We start from the raw sequence: 20,020 nt of genomic DNA, 5'->3' as shown, positions 1-20,020 counted from the left end.
CGCAAATTATAAATGTAGAAATTACAGACGGAATGACAAACTTATATATACCCTTGCCACTCACGATGAAGGGTATAAAAAAGTACGAAATACTATTCTTAATAAAAAAAGTATTAAATACTTTTCTATAGAAAAATAGTACTAAATATTTTTCTATAGAAAAAGTACTAAACATTTTCTATAAAAAAAATTTTTTCTAAGGCAAAAGGTTTTGTTTGGTACTGTTTTCTATCTAAAATGGTGGTACTTCCATAGAATATTTGTTTGTACTTTTTCTATAAATAATTTTTTTTAGTACATTTTCTATAAATAATGTATGTTAGTACTTTTTTTTATTTTTTATAGAAAGTATTTTGGTACTCTTTTTCTAGAAAATATTATGGTACTTTTTCTGTACAAAATGTTTTTTAGTGCTTTTTCTCTAGAAAATATTTTAGTACTTTATCTCTCGAAATTTGTTTAAGACTTTTTCTCTAGAAAATTATTTAGTACCTTTTTATAATTTTTCTCTACAAAAATATTTAGTACTTTTTTTCTGTAGTACAAAAAAATTGTTAGTGCTTTCCTATAGAACTTTTAAGCAACTAAATTTGTGGCTGTATTGAGTCCTTTTTTTTTTGTTACAAATCTATTGAAAAACCCAACATACTAAATTCCCTCTCCAATTTAGTGGCAAAATATGTTTAAAACTATAAAATGTTCGGTTATAATAAAAACAACAACAATTATTATGGTTTTTAAGTCAAGGTTAATTCTAAATAGATTTTTACACTTTTTTTTAATAAAATAATTAACAATAATTAAAACTGTTTGGAAGGGGTTTTTATGGGCAAGAAAATCAAAACAAATAAACGGAAGCCAAAATGAAACAAAATGGAAAAGACTCAAAACAAACAATAAAAGTTGTAAAACAAATTCTTTAAAATTACAGCAAATTACAATAAAATATTCTATAGTTTGTTAGTATTAAATCTTACAGATTACAAGTCAAATAGTAATAATTGAAACAAATGTAAGACACTACAAAATGTATTATTACTAATATTTTATTAATTTGTTTTTGTTTTAATGTTTCAAATAAAATTAACAATCGCAGCATTTACACGGCAATAATTATGGTTGTTAATTAAACATATAAAATAAAGTGTTTAATAATAAAAAATAAAAAAAAAAAAAACAACAACGAAATCAGCAATTAAAACTACAATTATGCGAGTGAGTACAATACTATGTATTATTGTATTGTATTTATATGAAGTAAGTATCTATGTATCTACAAGGTTTAAAAGGTTTAATGAACTGTTTGGCTAATAAACCGGAAATGTAGTTTCAATCCATAGAAATTTAAAAATAAATCTCAAGCTTGAAATTGAAACTATAGCAAATGATTTCAATCTGACTTATTGTGATTATTTTCTTTAGTTTTTTTATTTTTTTTTGAAACAATCATTTCATTTAAATAATAACAAACCAACCATATTGTTTATTTATTGCATAAATGTTTAATAATTGCATTTAGCATTGGCTTTGACAATAATTTTGAAAATTCGTTTTCAACACCTTTACAAAAGATCTTGGATTTTTCATGGAAACATTTTTATGACCAAATATGTTTTGTTTTTATGGTCTTTAATGCTGTTGGCCAAATCAACCTTGCTTGCCATCTAGCCAATTTTATTGGCTGCACTTTAATTGCCTTTGTTTTTGCTTCTAACACTCTCAGCTCAATTTTTGGCACGCTCATTTCGAAAAGTCATTTTTAATTTTTAATTTTTTTGTTAAAGAATTTTCAAAATGCATTATTATTGTTTATGGTTTTTGGTTTATATTAATTGTCAATGGTTTGTAATGGTTAAAAATTTTGGTCATGATCTTCATTCATTGCATGTGGCTGAATGAACAAAAACAACTTAAATTGATTTTTTAGACTTGAAAATTTATAATTGAAAATTAATGAATTTATATAATAACAAGGTCGTTTTTGGGATTAAGCATTTTTCAGCAATTAGTCATTTGGTATTTTAATGATAATTTGTTTACAAATAGTTTTGTATAATTTTTTCAAGTGTATATAAACTTTCAAATTCCAAAATTTTTAAAATGTTCTATAAAAAAGTACTAAACATTTTTTCCATAAAAAAGTACCAAAAAATTTCAATAGAGAAGTATCTAAAATGTACAGTAGAAAAAGTACCAAAAATGCCCTAAGTAAAACAACCAAAATAAGCTATAGAAAAAGTACAAAGAATTCAAAATTATTTTATAGAAAAAGTAGCAAAAAGTGACAATAATATCTAATAGAAAATGTACAAAAAATTTAATAAAGAAAAAGTACCAAAAGGATCTTATAGAAAAAATACCAACTATTATTTATAGAAAAAGTACTAAAAATATCCTCTAAAAAAAGTACCAAAAATATTCCATAGCACAAAAAATATAATATAGAAAAAGTACTAAAATTATCTTATAGAAAAAGTACCAAGTATTTTTTATAGAAAAAGTACCAAAAATATACTCTAAAAAAGTACCAAAAATATCCCATAGAAAAAGTACAAAAAAAATAATGCAGAAAAAGTACCAAAAGTATCTTATAGAAAAAGTTCCAAGTATTTTTTGTAGAAAAAGTACCAAAAATATCCTCTTAAAAAGTACCAAAAATATCATATAGAAAAAATACTAATATAATTTCTATATAAAATGTACTTACTCATTTTCATCAGAAAAAGTACTCAAGAACATTTTCAATAGAAAAAGACCGGCACTTAAAAATGTGAGATTCACACTAGATGGCGTATCGTTTGTTTTTAATAACTTATATGTCATTTTGAAGGGTAAATATCTGTCATTTATTCTCACTTAGTTATTGAACATTATACTGAAAACAACAAAGTTTTTTCTGTTTCGTAAATGTCGTAATATGCGTAAAGTTTTGCTTAACTTCTTTAATTTAAAAACAAGTAAGAGAGCTATATTCGGCTGTGCCGAATCTTATATACCCTTCACCAAATTATACTTTAAAATAATTTTTTTTAAATATTTTTAGGTAAACAAAATTTAATTTTTTTTTTAATTGTTTTTAAATTTTTTTTTTTTTAAATAGTTTTTTAATTTTTTTTAAAAAAAGTTTTTTCCAAATTTTTTTTTAAAAAAAAAAAAATGTATGACAAACAAAATTTTTTAATGAAAAAAAATTCGGGTTAAAAATTTTTTTCCGATTTTGTCGTGTACGTCGTTGCAAATGTCTTCGAAATATCTATCATTAGATATCCATATTGTCTATGTTAATGTCTTAGTAATCCAGATATAGGTAAAAAATAGGTCAAAAATCGAGGTTGTCCTGGTTTTTTTTGCTGATTTTAAATAGCAAACTTCTCGAAAGCATGTGTGACAGAATTATTGAAGATTTGGATCCCGAGGATATCTGGGGTCTTCAGAAAATTGGTTTCAACAGACAGACAGACGGACATGGCTTAATCGACTCCGCTATCTATAAGGATCCAGAATATATATACTTTATAGGGTCGGAAATGAAAAATGTAGAAATTACAAACGGAATGACAAACTTATATATACCCTTCTCACGAAGGTGAAGGGTATAAAAAAAAATTCGGGTTAAAATATATTTTTCCCGAGTTTGACCCATTGTAGGTCCAACTTACTATAGCCTTATCTACATCGTTGCAATGGACTTTGAAATATTTATCATTAGATATCCATATTGTCTATATTAATGACTTAGTAATCCAGATATAGATCAAAAATAAGTCAAAAATCGAGGTTGTCCCGGTTTTTTGCTCATATCTCAGCCATTTGTGGACCGATTTTGCTGATTTTAAATAGCAAACTTCTCGAAAGCATGTCTGACAGAATTATTGAAGATTTGGATCCCGAAGATATCTGGGGTCTTCAGAAAATTGATTTCAACAGACAGACGGACATGGCTTAATCGACTCCGCTATCTATAAGGACCCAGAATATATATACTTTATAGGGTCGGAAATGAAAAATGTAGAAATTACAAACGGAATGACAAACTTATATATACCCTTCTCACGAAGGTCAAGTCCGACCATATAATACCCTACACTAAGTAAAAGAGCAAAAACATTTTTTCTTTTAAAATTTCAATAATTTATATTTTTGAGTGATTTTCGGAAGTGGGCCTTATATGGGGGCTATGATCAATTATGGACCGATCACCATGAAATTAGGTCGTGTGATGTATGTCTATATTAAAGTTAAATATATTGAATTTTGTGTGTATACCAAAATTTTTAAGCGATTTATGCACGTTAAGTGATTTTCGGATGCGGGTCTATATGGGAGCTATGACTAATTATGGACCGACCGTAACAAAATTTGGTGACATGAATTATGTATATATAAAACTTATTTGGAGCGGAATTTGTGGAGATACCTATATAAATTAAACATTTATGACAGATAAAGTCCAATTTCGGAAGGACATATTTCAGCCAGTTTCAATAGGCTTGGCTTGAGCCGAAAAAATAATATGTACCAAATTTCATCGAAATATCTTCAAAATTGCGACACAAAGTTTACATGGACAGACGGACATCCTTTAATCAACTCAGAAAGTGATTACAAGTCGATCGGTATACTTTAAGGTGGGTGTTAGATTAATATTTTTGGGCGTTATAAACTTCTGCACAAACGCATTAAACCCTCCCCACTATGGTGGTTTAGGGTATAAAAAGTGACGCTGAAGCACACCAAAGCTTATGGTGAATGTGTTTCATCGGTAGCAACGTACGAGATATGGTTTGTGCGGTTCAGAAGTGGTTATTTTGACACGAAAGACAAAGATCGACCAGGCCAGCCAAAAAAGTTTGAAGACCCAGAATTGTAGGCATTACTGCATGAAGATTATTGACAAAATTAAGCAAGAGCTTACAAAACTATTGGGAGCTACTCATACAGCAATTTCAAAATGTTTGCGAGCAACAGGATTCAACCAAAAGCAGATAAATTGGGTACCATACAATTTGAAGAAGAGAGACCTTGAAGGCGTGTCTAAAATGCAGCTTAAAGGCTATAAAAGAAAATTAGTTTTTCACAAAGTCATTACTTACGATTAAAAATGGATTCATTACGAAAACTCGAAGCATAAGAGATCGTATGTGAAGCGCGACCAACCAGCCGAATCGACACTAAAGTCAAATATCCATGGCGCTATATTTGCTGGGACCAAAAGGGTCCTATTTATTAAGTGCTGCACTATAGTTGAAGCGAGCATTAACCGAAAAACGCCCAGAATATGCGGCCAAATATGAACCCGTACTATTCCATCATGACAACGCTAGGCCACATATTGTAATACCTGTTAAAAACTATTTAGAAAGAAGTTGCCAATAGTCCACACCGTCCGACTACTATTTGTTTCAATCAATGCAGAATGCTCTCTCTGGGATACGCTTCACTTTGGAACAGAGTATGCTGATGAATGTCATAGCGGATAATATAGCACTCTAGTAATTATAGGCAGCCTAAGGTTGCTTTAAATAAAAATTGTCTTAGTTTTTTTTTATAGTTGCAACACTTTCTAGCACATTTATTAGCAATTTTTGGTATACATTTAATAAATAATTTAATATAAGAATAAATTTCATTTAATATGTTTTTTTTTGTTTATAATTTACAAGATATTAATGATTTCAAAATCAATTGGTCCAATTATTAATGATTAAATTCAATATTGGTCGGTTAGATATTTATTTTCAATAAATATTAGCTTACTACTAATATTATTAATAAAGGTATTTTCTAAGAAATAAAAATATTCTTATTTAGGCCCCTTAACTCATTCCAGTTCAAAACCAGGGTTATATCCAGATTAATATGTTAGGATTAACACTAAAATCAGCTAACAGGCCTTGGTATTATTATATTTCTATTAATAACAAATAAATAGTTTTTATTAAAGCTGTGAAACATTTATAGGCAAATATTTGTATACTTATTACTTAATTAGATTTTTTATTTTTAACAAATTTTTATATTAAATAACCCAGTTAAAATATGTAGTTATTCGTTCTGACTTTTTAACCTGTGTCGCTATAGAAATCTAACAAAAACAATTTCTGAATTTCGAATATATTTGTAACAACAAAATCAAAAGTTTGTCAATTGTAGAAAAGCCAATACTATTGATTAATTCTCGATAATTTACTAAATATATATACGAAAATCGGAGATATCATAACGTTAAGTTTTTGGTGTTCCCAGGCAAAAAATCTCAGAAGCGAATTGATTTTTTCAACTGGTATATTGTTTATTTGCACAGATCTTGTTTTACTAAACGTCGTCTGGTAAAAAGTTTTAGAGTATTTTAGATATTTGCTTTGATATTAGTTTTAAATTTTCATTATTTTAATTATCAATTTCAATATAATTTGATTTTTATTATCACCTTACATATACATAATTCCTATTATTAAGTATTTTAGTTTGAAACAAAGTTGCTTTTATTAAATCTGAGTTATTATTAAAAAGAGTTTAACAAAGATTTTAATTTGAAATGTTAAAACATTATCATACTATGGTTATACTAACAAAACATAAGTGTTCATAGTTAAGAACTACGCTTCATTAAATGACAAATTTGAACTCATTTCTTCTACAAAAGGTTAAAATAAAATTCAATTTACTGTTATATTGTCACACAAACTGTAAAAGTATATTAGTATTTTAAGGATAATGCTCTTATTCATTATAAAATTTCCATAGAAGTATTGTTTCATAAATCTTTGACAAAAATTGCCTTATGAATAAGTGAATTATATTTTAAGGTTAGTTTTGATTTTTTACAATAATTTAGTTAATTCTTGATATTTAAACTTAATAGCTTTATGTATTAATATTATGCTGAATATTTATTATATTTTATTTTGAATTTTTGTTGAAAATAACTTTATTGAAACTATTTATTTGTGAGTTTTAGTTGAATTTTATAAAATATTGTATTTTAGTTAGTAGATGTCATTTAAAAAAATATAAACTATAAATATTTAATTTAGAAACAAATATATATCGTATTTTATATTAAAATATTAGAAAATCAAGATTTTTGAATTTTTTAGCTTTTGAGGTTATATTTTATTTTATTTAATATTTCAGTTATTTGTTGTTTATTAAGAAAACTGTGACTTAAATCTTTATTGAATTGATAAACATGTTAATATTGTTGGTTTAAATAAGTGAAAAAAGCTAATAAAAAAAATTAATTTTTGAGGTTATGTTGAACTTTTTTCTCATTTCTATTAAAACTCTTGAAATAAAACCCAAAAATTAAAAAAATCATAGAAAACTTATAATATTTAAATAAAAATTTCCATAAATAGTTAATTTGAAAACATATAGATCTTGTAAAACATATTTAAATCTAGAAAACTTTCGTTTTTTTGAAATATATAATTTTTGAGGTTATGTGGAATTTTATCAAATATTTCAGTTATTTGTTGTTTATAACGAAAACTGTGACTTAAATAATAATTAAATTTATAAATATGTCAAAATTGTGTGTTTAAATAAGTGAATATAGCTAAATTAAAAAATTTAATTTTTTAAGGTTAAGTTGAACTTTTTTCACATTTCTATTAAAAATTTTTAAATAAAAAACTAAAATTCTAAAAAAATCATTGAAGTTTTATAATATTAAACAAAACTTTCCAAATTAACTATTTGAAAACAAATCATATTTAAATCTACAAAAATTTAGTTTTTTGAAATATATAAATTATGAGGTTATGTTGAATTTTAACAAATATTTCAGTTATTTGTTATTTATAATGAAAGCCGTGAATTAAATATTTGTTAAATTGATAAATATGTCAAGAGTCTATGTTTAAATAAGAGAAAATTGCTAAAATAAAAAAAATAATTTTTGAGGTTAAGTTGAACTTTTTTCTTATTTCTATTAAAAAGCTTGAAATAAAGGCAATAAATTGAAAAAATCATAAAAATTAAACAGATTTAATATAACAACTTATTAAAACCCAAGAAAATTTAATAATTCATATATGAAATTTATTGTATTCGTTGAACTATTTGTAAAGTTTTTGTTTTACATTAATTAGGTGAAATTTAAATTTCTTTTTTCAATATTTTTAAATATTAAACTATTTTTTAAATTTTAATTAATTTTTTTTCAATATATTATTTCCATTCGTCTGTTAATAAATTTAATTTTAATAAAACTCTATTGTTTTATTTTTATTTTTTTTATAATATTTTGATTCTTCATTATTTCTATTATACATATATTTTTAATTTTAAATTCAAACACATTTATATTTTTTTTTAATTTTTTATTTTTGCAATTCAATATAATATATTTATTTATTATTGAAAATCTTAAATAATACTACACATAAAACTACATACCTATTTAATACAAAATAATAGTTACATTTTATATAAAATTAATTAATAAAAATAAAATATGGTGTATATAAAAAAATGTCATTATAAATTCTTGTTCTTTTCAAATATTTCTTAAGGGTAAGAAAAATTTAAAGACAAAAAAAAAGGAAAAAGTTACCAAAATAAAATTTAAAAAATAAAAATAAACAAAATGTATAAATCTAAAACAATAATACAATAATTAACAAAATTTTTAAAGAAATTCAAAAAAATAAAAAGAAAGACAAATAAAAGAACAGAACTTAAATACTAAGGATTTTTTGGTCCAATAATAGTAATTAATTAATTAAACAATAAAACAAGAAATAAAAAATAAATAAAATTAAATGACAAAAAATGCTACAAAATAATTTTGAGAGTTAAAATCATAAAATCAGAATTTAAAAACTAAAAAAAAAAAAATGATTGATTTGCTATGAGTGTGGAATATTTAAAGCATTAAAAATAAAATAATAAAATATTGTACATTTAAAAGAATACTTTCAAGGGGTCATTAAGAGTTTTGAAATTATCAAAAAATATTATATTAAACGTAACTGTTGTTGTTTGGTTTTGGAATTTAAGTTAATTTGCTAAAAGATTGCTAATTTTAATACTTTTTTGCTTTCATTGGAAATGGAACACTAAATGAATACAAAATCAACAATAAGAGTTGAAAATGTAAACATTTTTAACAAATTAAAATTAAATATGTTTATACAAAAAAAAATACTTATTTAACAAAGTGCATTTAGAAAAATGAAGCTACGTTTTAAGGTTAAACTCTCATACTCTCTCTCTCTCTCTTTTACGCTCTTATACTTTTTAGGGTAGAGAGCTTAAAAAGGACGACGCATCTTGTTGATGGCATTGGTCAAATGTAAGATTTCAGTGTTCATTTGCTGCAATAAAGTTTCCAATTTATCGACAGAGTCTAAGATTTCTACACGTTCGGTATGGGGATTGAAGCGCACTTCGAAGGGTCTGGACATGGTGGATACCCAGCGACGGAACTTGTCTTTGGCATCTTCGAAACTTTCGGCCACATAGTAGATGGGTTGGTATTCTTGATCCTGGTAGGGTTGTACAGCGGTGGAAGCGGGTTCGAAAGCACGATGTTCACATTTGTCGGAAATGGCATGCAACAATTCACCGTAGGAGGACAAGAGACCAGCACCATAAGCCTTGATTTGGCCTTGTTCTTTGCAGAGACCGAATTCAACAGTAAACCAGTAGACCTTTAAAAGTAAGAAAAATAATAAAAATTGTTTAAAAATAATTAATAACACCATTTATATTTTTAGTTATTTAACACGCTAAAAACTAAACTAAACTAGATTCTAGTTTTGTAATGAATAAAACCTTGATTTCAAATACATTTTATTTCGTTCAGCTTTTAAAGTGAACATTTAAGTCAAGATTACAAGTGCAGTGTTAAAGCGTTTCTAATTTTTTAAACGTTTTTTTTTTCTTTCAATTTTGTTCAACTTGTATTTGCTTAACCAGTTGTTGTCCAATTGAATGAATTTACGTTTTTTGGCTTTTAAATGCGAACTTGACTTTTAAGCCATTGAATGCAAGCCATGTTATAATATAACTTTAAACTTGGCTTAGAACCTTAATACAATTTCAAAAAAAAGAAACACACCCAAAATAATTGCTCTTGCACCACCCAGCACAGACAAGAATTTCTGTTACTGTTGTATTTGAAATGCCAAAAATAAAAACTGAATTTATTTTGGAAGGTCATTTGCCAAAAAAAAAAAATAAGTGAGCAATTTAATAAAAGCTAAGAAACCACACACAAATATTTGAAATTAATTGGCTATTTATTTAAGCAAACAAACAAATTAAGTAAGTGAAGGGTTTTAAAAATCCAAAGATTTTCCTGTTTGTAAAAAAAAACAAATTCGAAAGGAATTTTCAAGTTTTGTTTTCCAGGTTAAGGAGAAATTTTTAAAAACAAAATGAATTTGTTTTTAAATTATGAATAACAAAACAAATTTGGATTTGAATAATAAGAAATCTTTCAATATTTCTTAAATAAAAAGCTTTTAAAATTTTCTCTTTTTAGCAGGATAAAAAATTAAAGCACAAATTCTTTTAAATCTTAAATTTCATTAATTTGGGGTTTAATAGTAAGAAAATTAAGTTTTTAAAAAATTTTAATTTTTGGAGGTTAAGTTGAATTTTTTTTAAATATTTGCTTAAATTTCGGATTTAGACCTTCATAATCCTTCAAATCCTATTTATACTAACAAAACCTTTATAAACTGTGTATTCAAAAGCTTGAATTCGGCTTTATTTCCAATTGAAGTTTTGAGGTTAAGTTGAATTTTTTCTAATTTCAATAGAATTTATGGATTCAAAGCCAAAATTATAAATTAAATTAAAAAATAAAGCTAAATTTTAAAAATCTACAGCTTAATAAACAATATTAAACATTTTAATATGACATTGTGTTGCTTTAATCGCTTTTTCTTTAGACATTTCAAAAATGTTATATTTTAATCATAAAACTGCATTTAATTCAATTTGATTTCCCTCTATTTCATAATTTTATTTTACTAATTATATTTCATAATAAAAATAACTAAGTAATACTTACAGTGGACAATTTTTCAATTTCTTCATCCGAAGCACCCAATGAAGCCAAACCAATTTCCTGTGAGAATTGTGCAAAACTAGGATCAGCCAACAAGGGCATATGACCCAACAATTCATGGATGCAATCGCTGTAAAAAGAAAAAGAATAAATAAAATATTAAAAATCAGTTTTATAACTCATCAACAACAACACAAAATTATAATAAAATTATGCGTTCAAAGTGTTAAAGTGTTTTTTAACTCTATTGCTATTATTGACTTCTAGCCAGTCAAGAGTAAGTAATGGCAACAATAGCATTAAATAACTCAATTATTGTTAATGGAGTTGTCACAAGTGCCATCATCATAAAAATTGTACTTGTTGCTTTTCACACACACACACAACATCCTCATCATAGTTTTAAGTCCTTCTATTTCATCACTTTCATTCTCTTACAGGCCAATTATGAGGTTTCCCTTTGTTCTTTTTGGCAAAAGACATAATACGATTGAATTGCCTTGAAAAAAGGGGGCTGGAGTAGGGGGTTTGGGTGTATTGAGGTTAAGGAAACTTAAATGTGGTAGTGTCACACAAAAGAAAAGGAAATTATTTATGCTTAAAACAATATAAATGAATGTATAGAGAAGAAGTTTTGCTTTTGCTGAGTATGTCAAGCAAATTTCCTATAAATACTTTTGCTAGCAACTGGAAATTGCCAAAGAAAAGTTTTAGTTGAGGAAAAAGAAGAGAAAAATATTTGAAATTAACAAGGCAATTTATTAAAATGTAATAATAATAATAAAGTTTAAAACCTTGAACAGTTTCATATTTTTGATTAGAAATGCAGGAAAATTCAATTTTTAAAATTTTCATTTCGAGGTTAGATTGAATTTTTTAAAATAACTCTTGAAATATTTGATTTTTCGAAAAACTAACTCTCAATTCTTATATAAGTTGATAAACACTTGAATTATTTTATAATTCGAAGTTAAAAAAGCGTTTTTTTAAATTTTATTTTTGAGGTTAGGATGAATTTTTTAAAATAACTCTTTAAATGTTTGATTTTTTTAAAAACTAACTCTCAATTCTAATATAAGTTGATAAATTCTTGAATTATTTTATAATTTCAAGTAAAAATAGCGTTTTTTAAAAAAAAATCATTTTGAGGTTAGGTTGAATTTTTTAAAATAACTCTTGAAATGTTTGATATTTAGAAAAACTAACTCACAATTCTCATATAAGTTGATAAATACTTGCATTATTTTATAATTTCAAGTTAAACAAGCGTTTTTTAAAAATTTTCATTTTGAGGTTAGGTTGAATTTTTCTTACAATTTTAACAATTGATCAAAAATTATTTTGAAGTCTTTAATTTTGTGTTAATTATTATTCATATTTTGTAATTTAAAGCAAAAAAAAAGAAATTAAAAAAAAATTAATTTTGAGGTTAGGATGAATTTTTTAAATAATTTATAAAATTTAGGACAAATTTATAAAATTTAGGACAAATTTATAAAATTTAGGACAAATTTATAAAATTTTAATGAAAATATGATAAAATATAAAAAAGTTAACAATTTCCATATGTTCGCTACAACAGATTTCAAGAAAATATATTAAAATTTAAAAATTTCCTTGAAATAATTGAATTTAAATTCAATTTAACACTTTGACTTTTTGTTTTTTTTTATAAAAAGATTAGTAATACTTACGGTTCGGGTGTATGGTAGGGTGAGTTGACATGACGCACATACTGAGTACTTTGGAAAATACGGAAGGCCAATGAAGCCAAGAAATCGCGAGCGGTCAACAAACCGGCAGCTGGTCTCAAAGAGAAACCGGTATTCTTGCGCAAGAAATCAGACATTTCTTGCAACTGAGGCAAATGGTCTTCAACGAAAATATTCTCATCTTCCAATTTCTTGAAAGCAGCACGATACTCAACACAGGCATGTTTGGGAGACAACTCCTTAACAGTGCGGAACACTGAACGCCAGGTCTTGTTCTCAACATCGGTGTAGCTGATGTAGGGAATGGGATCGCCGTATTTGTAGCCGAAAGCAATTTCAGCAATTTCCTTACGACGCTGTCTGTAGACTTTATCAGCAAAGCCAGGGTGGTTCATATCCAAATCAGGTTCATATTTGGTCATCAAATGATTGCAGTTGTCCAATTCGGAGGCATGCTTGGGGAACCAAGGAGCCTTAACGCTGATGTTGTTGTCAGCCAACAAGTTAATGCTGCTGAATGAGCCCGATTGGCGCAACGAACGGATCAATTGCAATAAATTGCCGCGAGTCATGTTCAATTTGATCAAAACATCATGGTCAGCTGAATCGGAGCGCGATTGACGTGATTCCACATGCTGAATGGAGCCATGATAGTTTTCAATGGCCTTTAAGATGCGACCCAAAGAGGTAATGCCCTCCTTAAGACGCACAATCAAGGCGGCGTTTTGCATAACATTTTCAGCTTCAGCTGACTCTGAAACGGCATTGGCCAAGACAATTTCATCTTCAGTTAAACCAGCATCTAAAAATAGCACAAGCAAATCAAAAAATATAAATATAAAGGATTAAAATTGTCAAGAAAATCACTTTAATTTTTCTTTTAATAACTAATGCCTGGCACGTTTAAAATAAGATCTCTACATGACGAATGAGAAATATGATTATTGCACCCACTCAAAAGTACAAGTATATTAAATATATGAACCATATCCTCATCTTTACCTAATAAAAGGCGAGGGGGGTTGGTTAAAAGGGGGGAAGTATATAAGTGTATAACATTTGAAGATGTCTTTTTAAAACCCCACCATAAGCTGCTAACAATTGTAGAAAGGAAAAAGTATTATATTGTAATAATATAAGATTTTTATAGACTTATGGTTTTAACACTCATACATCATCATCTTGGTTGGGATTTTAAGTGTAACACTCACTCATACTGGCTCATTTCAAACACTTTACAAAGTTAAACGCATTAAAAGGAAACGGAAATGAACAATTTACCATTTCAATTCTTGCAAGCTGAGGCAGCCAGCCAGCCAGTGTTTAAATGTAAGAGAGAGCAGTGGTAATGGAGTGTATGAATGAAAGCAAAGAAAGAAAATTCTGTCACAAAAGAACTAAATTAAGTGAAATGTTAAATGTTAAGCAGATTTAAAAGAATCAAATTTATTGTAATAACGTGTTTTTTTTGTATTGCAAAAGATTAAAAAGGTCATTGGAATTTTTATAGTTTATGGTTTAAAATTTAAGTGTTTCTAAAAGCCTGTAGCTTACCCTCTGTATTATTTTTATCTGTTGATTCTTGCGAATCATTTTCCTGAGTTTGTTCAAATTCAGCTGGTAAATCATCTTGATTATCATCTTTAGTGTGCCCATCAATAAAATCAATTGAAATGAAAATAAATAAAGAAAAGTAAAAACAAATAAATAAATAATATGTTAAACAAATAAATAAATAATATAAATCACTACCTTCATTGAAAACGGGCTGTTCGATTTCATCAACAACATCGATATTTTCTAATTGTTGTTCATCTTGTAATTCAATTTGTTCTTGAGTTGGAACATGTTCACCTTTGGCTTGCAAAATGGCCTCTTCCAAGGTGCCATCTTTAAAAATTAAATGAAAATAAAAAGAAATTATAATAAATAAATTAATAAAATAAAAAAAATAAAGCAAAACATAAAACAAATCAATAAAATCAAATAAAATTAATTAATGGGTTCGAAGGACCAACATTTTATATGTTTTTGGTTTAAATTTCTATACAACTTTATAATTATTATATTCAAAGGCCAAATTTTCCTTATAATGAGCTACATTTAACGTATTTGATATATACATAAAAGTCTTTAAATTGAAATTGAGTTCGTAGGACCAAAATATAAAACATTATGATTGGTTTAAATTCTTAAAAAATTTTATGTTTATTATATTTGCTAAAACATAAATGCTGTACAGAAAATGTCTTTAAAATGTTAAATTTCTGTTTAACAGTTAAAATTTGAAATTTTAAAAATTTTCATTTTGAGGTTAAGTTGAATTTTTTAAAATATCTTTTACAATTTATGTTTTTTCATGAAAATTTGATATATTAAGTTAAATACTAAATTTATTTCATATCTAATTGTTAAATTTTTCAATTCCAAAAAAAAAAAATTTTTGAGGTTATGTTGGATTTTTTGAAATATTTACCATAAATTGAGCGCTAGATAAAAAATGTTTCTTAAACTTGAATTATTCAGTTGAATATTATATAAATTCACCGTTTTATGGTTAAAATGTAGAATTTAAAAAAAATGATTTTAAGGTTAGGATGAATTTTTGGAAATATTTCTTAAAATTGAAGTCTTACAAGAAATGTTGCATTTAAATTTGAATTATTAAGTCAAATATTAAATATATTTGTAGTTTAAGAGTTAAAAATTGTAATTTTAAAAATTTTAATTTTGAGGTTATGTTGAAAATTTTTTTTAAATTTAAATGCTACAAAATAATTTTTCTTGAATATTCTTTAATAAGTAAAATATGAACTATATTTTATATTAATTGTTAAAAATTTAATTTAAATTTAGAAAATTAGAAATCAATTAAAAAAAAAATAAAATTAAATTTGATAAATAAATATAAAATTGCCTTTAATTGGGTTCGTAGGTCCATATTGGGGTCAGTTAAAAAAAAACATTTGATTTTTATTGAATTTAAATGCAATATATTTGGTTTTATTTGTTTTTTAACGAGTTCTTAGGACCAAAATTAGGCTTATTTTACTTTTAATGTGTTTTAAATTTTGTGCTTTTCCTTTTTTAATTATTTAATTTATGTGGTTTTAAACTTACCATTGGCTTTAGTGCGAGCCTCCTCCAAGACAATTTGTTTTGTTTGTTTGACAACCAAACTTTCAAAACGGGCATCGTCCACCAAAGAGCGACGACGAGAAGGATAACCGTTCTGTAAATAAATTAAGAAAAATAATAAAAATTAATAATTGAAAAATATTTAAACAGTTTTAAAGAATTCAAAATTTCAATTAAAAACAAACAGGCGTATGAGTTATTTTAATAAATCCTTATTAAACATACGTCCACAAGTCCTCTTTTTATTAGTGTTCTAAATATGGCCTACTTTTAGGAGTTTGAATTTTATGTGAATTTTGTATTAAGTTAAAACAAATTAACTGAACACTTAATGAAATTTGTGTTAATATGAAATATTTTAATGAAAACTAAACTTTTGGTAAGTTAAAATTGAAACAGCTTAGAATTTTAGCCAATAATAAGAAAACTGTTGCCTATTTTTAGGAGCCTCGAACTAAAACCAGTTTTCTTGGTATTTCTTTAAATTATAAAAGTTTTAATTAAATTTTTAAAGGAAATAAGATTTCAAAATATGCCACAATTTTGCATAGATTCTTTTAGCAATTTGTTTTAATTCATTGCATATTTTAAAGTTCAAACAACAACTAAAACCTCTTTGTTTAATAACTTAAGTGCCTGTTGCCTGTTATTTGCTCAATGACATAATAATTTCTGTTGTTGTTTTCTTTTAAACAATGATCAAAATGTTTGTCATTATTTTTATATTTTTTTTCGTTTAAAGCATTTATTTTGTTCATTAAACAAAAAATAAACAACAAAATTGTTACAAAATCTTGTTCATTTCTTTTAAACTGAAATCGAAAGTGATAAAAAAGTCATGATCATAATAACGATATGTAGTATTTCATCAATGAATGATGAGGAAGATTTTCGATAAAAACAGAAAGAAAAAAAAAAACAATAAAACAAGTTTATTGAAAATCGTAAAACTCACATAACTGTGTAAGATTAACTTGTTAAGTTGTTAATGAGGCCGGCTTAAACTTAAACACAGATACTAAAACGTATGCACCCATACATATTTAAATGCACAGCAAAAGAAATGCCCTTTAAAATGCGTACGTGCAAATTTTGAAGATCTTTGTTTATTTTTCAAAAATAAATTATGGATTTCTTTCAAAACATGCCATCTAGAGATCTTAAACAGCCATTCATCTATTTATTTATTATTTATTTAAATCTTTTGTTTGATTTTATTTTATTTTGTTTTTTTTTATATTTCGGTCTTAATTTTTAATTTATGTTTACAGCTTTATTAACACCTTTAAAAAAAAGTGTGGCATGTGGTAAAACACTAAATAAAAAATTAGCATAAACAATTTATTTTGTTTTAATATATGATTTGACATGATTTTTGTATGTTAAATGCAGGCAAAATATATTATATTAAAACAAATTTTGAAGAATTATTTTTGTTCATCAATTTCATATATTGGCTGATGAAAGAAGTTGTTTTATTAAATAATATGTTGGTAATTTTAGGGAAAATATTGAAGGTTATGCTGTGTTGAAAATTTTTGAGTTCATGTCAAAAAATTTACTTTAACACTTTCACTTTTAAAGTGTCAATTTTCTTAGGTATCAATTTTATGGATTTTATGAGTTTTGTTTCAAAGTGTGTTAATTTATCTTTAAATAGAGTTACTGAACTGGGTAAAAAAATTAATTGAGTTGTTAAATTTTAATAAAGGAATTAAATAGAGAATTAAAACAAGTCAAAAAAAACAAACTTTTGTTTAATTAAAGAGAAATTTTGAAAATTATTTTGAAAAATCTTATGCAAAATTTAAAATTTTTTTACAAAAGTTTGAAAATTTAGAATTATAGACAAATTTTTTAAACAGTTTAATGTTAAAATTTAAAAATTGTTGAATTTTTTTTTTAAATTTTAATCTTATATTTTATGAAATATTTCATATTTTTAATGAAATCTTTAAATATTAATTGGAAGACTTAGGAAAATATTTTATTTTGTAGCTAATGTTTGAACAAATTTGATATTTTATTCTAAACATTGATGAAAGGAATTATTTTAATTATTTCAGTATAGAATACTTTCAATAATGAATATTTTGAAAACAAAATTTAGAAATTTTCAATATTCTATGGAAAATATGGAAAGGGAATTGTTTTAAATATTCTAAAATTTACCATTCATTGAAAATTGAAAATTTGGAGAAATAAAATTTAAAAGTTTTGAATTAAAATTTTCATATTTTATGGGAAATTTTAAGATTTTTCAACAAATAATTGAGAAGTTTTTAAAATACTACTGAACATTATTAATAAACAGATTTTTTTTTTTAAATTTATTTTCAAACTTGAAAATTTCGTTAAAAAATTTAGAAGTTCTGATTAAAATCTAAACAATTTTTAATATTTTTGGACAATTTTAAATTTTAAAAGGATTTTTTTAATAATGTATTTCATAATTGAACTTTAAAAATTTAAAATTTCGATTTCGATTTGAATGGAATTCTGGAAATTTTGAATAATTTATTGAAAATCTTAGAATAAAGGGAATAATTTTAAATATTATCAAATAAAATTTTCCATATTAGAAATTTTATTAAGAAAATTTTAAATTTTGAATAATTTTGAAAATTTTGAAAAAAAATTATTTAAAAAATAAAAATTCTTTAAATGAAATATTGAAAAAAAAAGATTTAAATATACAAATTTTGATATTTCTTTTCGAAATTAAAAAATTCCAATTTGCATAAGAAAATTAATAAATATTTAATATTTTGATACAAAATCTTTAAATTAAAAAAGGCGAAAATTTTCCTTAAAAAATCCATTCATTTTAAAAATTTATTTTGAAACAAATATTATTCTTTCTAAATTAAAATCTTAATTTTACAAAGATTGTATTTCAACTAAAAGAATATTAATCTGATTTTATTTAAATTTAGCAAAACAATTTTTAAGCAAAACATTAAAATTTTTCAATATTTCTTATATTTTTAAATTTAAACCAAATAAACGATTTTTTTAATAAAATTTAGCTTTTCAAACACATTTTCTTGCAGGAACTTTTCATAAACGTTTTTTATAAATTTCAAAACTCACCTCAATACTGTATGATTTTTTAATGGCGAACATTTCGCGATTCTTTTGAGCAGCAGCTACAGCCATCATTTTGTTAGTTATGTTGGTTTTGTTGTTTGTAGGATATGTAGTTTTAAAAATTTTAAGTATTTATTTAAGATTTTTCCTTTTAGAAGTTAAAATCTCAAAAAATTTATTTAGTGAATAGACAGACACTTAATACTTTTTGTTGATTTGTTTGATTTATTTATTTGAATAATAAGCCTTCGAAAACTTGGAACACTTTGGGTTTTCACTGCTTATTAATATGTAGGTTTAAGGACTTGCTTCTATTTGTTAAATTTCAATTTCTGCAATCTATGATAGCCGGTTACTTGAAGTCTAGTTTAGCTTTTCTTTCTGTTAAATTAGGTTTAGAAAATTTTTGTTTTTTATTTGAGAAAAAACACAATTTTACTAATTTTTTTTTGATTAATTTTTCGTGGATATTTTTCACTTGTTACACCGTTTTGCGTGTTTTGAATGCGAGTTTAGTTAAAAATACGCGTTTTTAGTATCCTTTTTAGTTTCGTAAAATATCCAGAGCAATAATAAAGCTAAGAATTACAACAGTTGGCTACAACTTTTTGTTTTTCAAAAAAAAATGTTTTAAGTTTAAACGTTTCTTTCAACCAAAGAAGCAAGTTATTAGAGCGAATGATAGCGAATCAATGCATACTCGATGACCAAGCTCCCAATGCTTATATACCCTCGACCACTGTATAGAAGGTTCAGTTTTCTGTTTTGCAGTTAACAGCAAAAAACACTAAAACGCTGAGACGAACCTTTAAGCCGAACATTTACTTAACAGAGAGTTTATGTGTCTTATTAGCGGCTAAATGAATGAGTAAGTCAACAGGCCATACACACAGTCACACTCATATTAACACTCCCAGTCACACTTACGCTCATGTTCATGAAAATAAAAATCACCGTACGTTTTAGCCCCTGTTAATAACACACTGACACACACACAGCTACACTCACATACCGCTCCGCTCGCTCTGTTGTTAACAGGTTTTAATTTCAATAT

General features: G+C 25.1%; 1 protein-coding gene across 2 annotated transcripts; it reads right to left on the bottom strand.

The window, feature by feature from the left end:
- Positions 1-8,306: 8,306 nt before the first annotated feature.
- Positions 8,307-19,111, bottom strand: ple (tyrosine hydroxylase ple). 2 transcript variants are annotated; one of them, XM_065503492.1, is made up of 7 exons: positions 18,970-19,111; positions 15,859-15,970; positions 14,491-14,628; positions 14,293-14,379; positions 12,721-13,540; positions 11,030-11,156; positions 8,307-9,659 (listed from the first exon to the last, which is right to left on the bottom strand). In XM_065503492.1, exons 1-7 carry the CDS (start codon positions 19,036-19,038, stop codon positions 9,261-9,263), a joined length of 1,752 nt encoding a protein of 583 aa, XP_065359564.1. In that variant the 5' UTR covers positions 19,039-19,111; the 3' UTR covers positions 8,307-9,260. The 2 variants fall into 2 exon arrangements, with proteins under 2 accessions (XP_065359564.1, XP_065359565.1); XM_065503493.1 differs by having other exon boundaries at positions 14,491-14,617; positions 15,860-15,970.
- Positions 19,112-20,020: the final 909 nt, after the last annotated feature.

The sequence above is a fragment of the Calliphora vicina genome, chromosome 3 (genome assembly GCF_958450345.1).
Source record: "Calliphora vicina chromosome 3, idCalVici1.1, whole genome shotgun sequence".
NCBI lineage: Eukaryota > Metazoa > Arthropoda > Insecta > Diptera > Calliphoridae > Calliphora > Calliphora vicina.
This window is presented reverse-complemented; position numbering and strand designations above follow the sequence as displayed.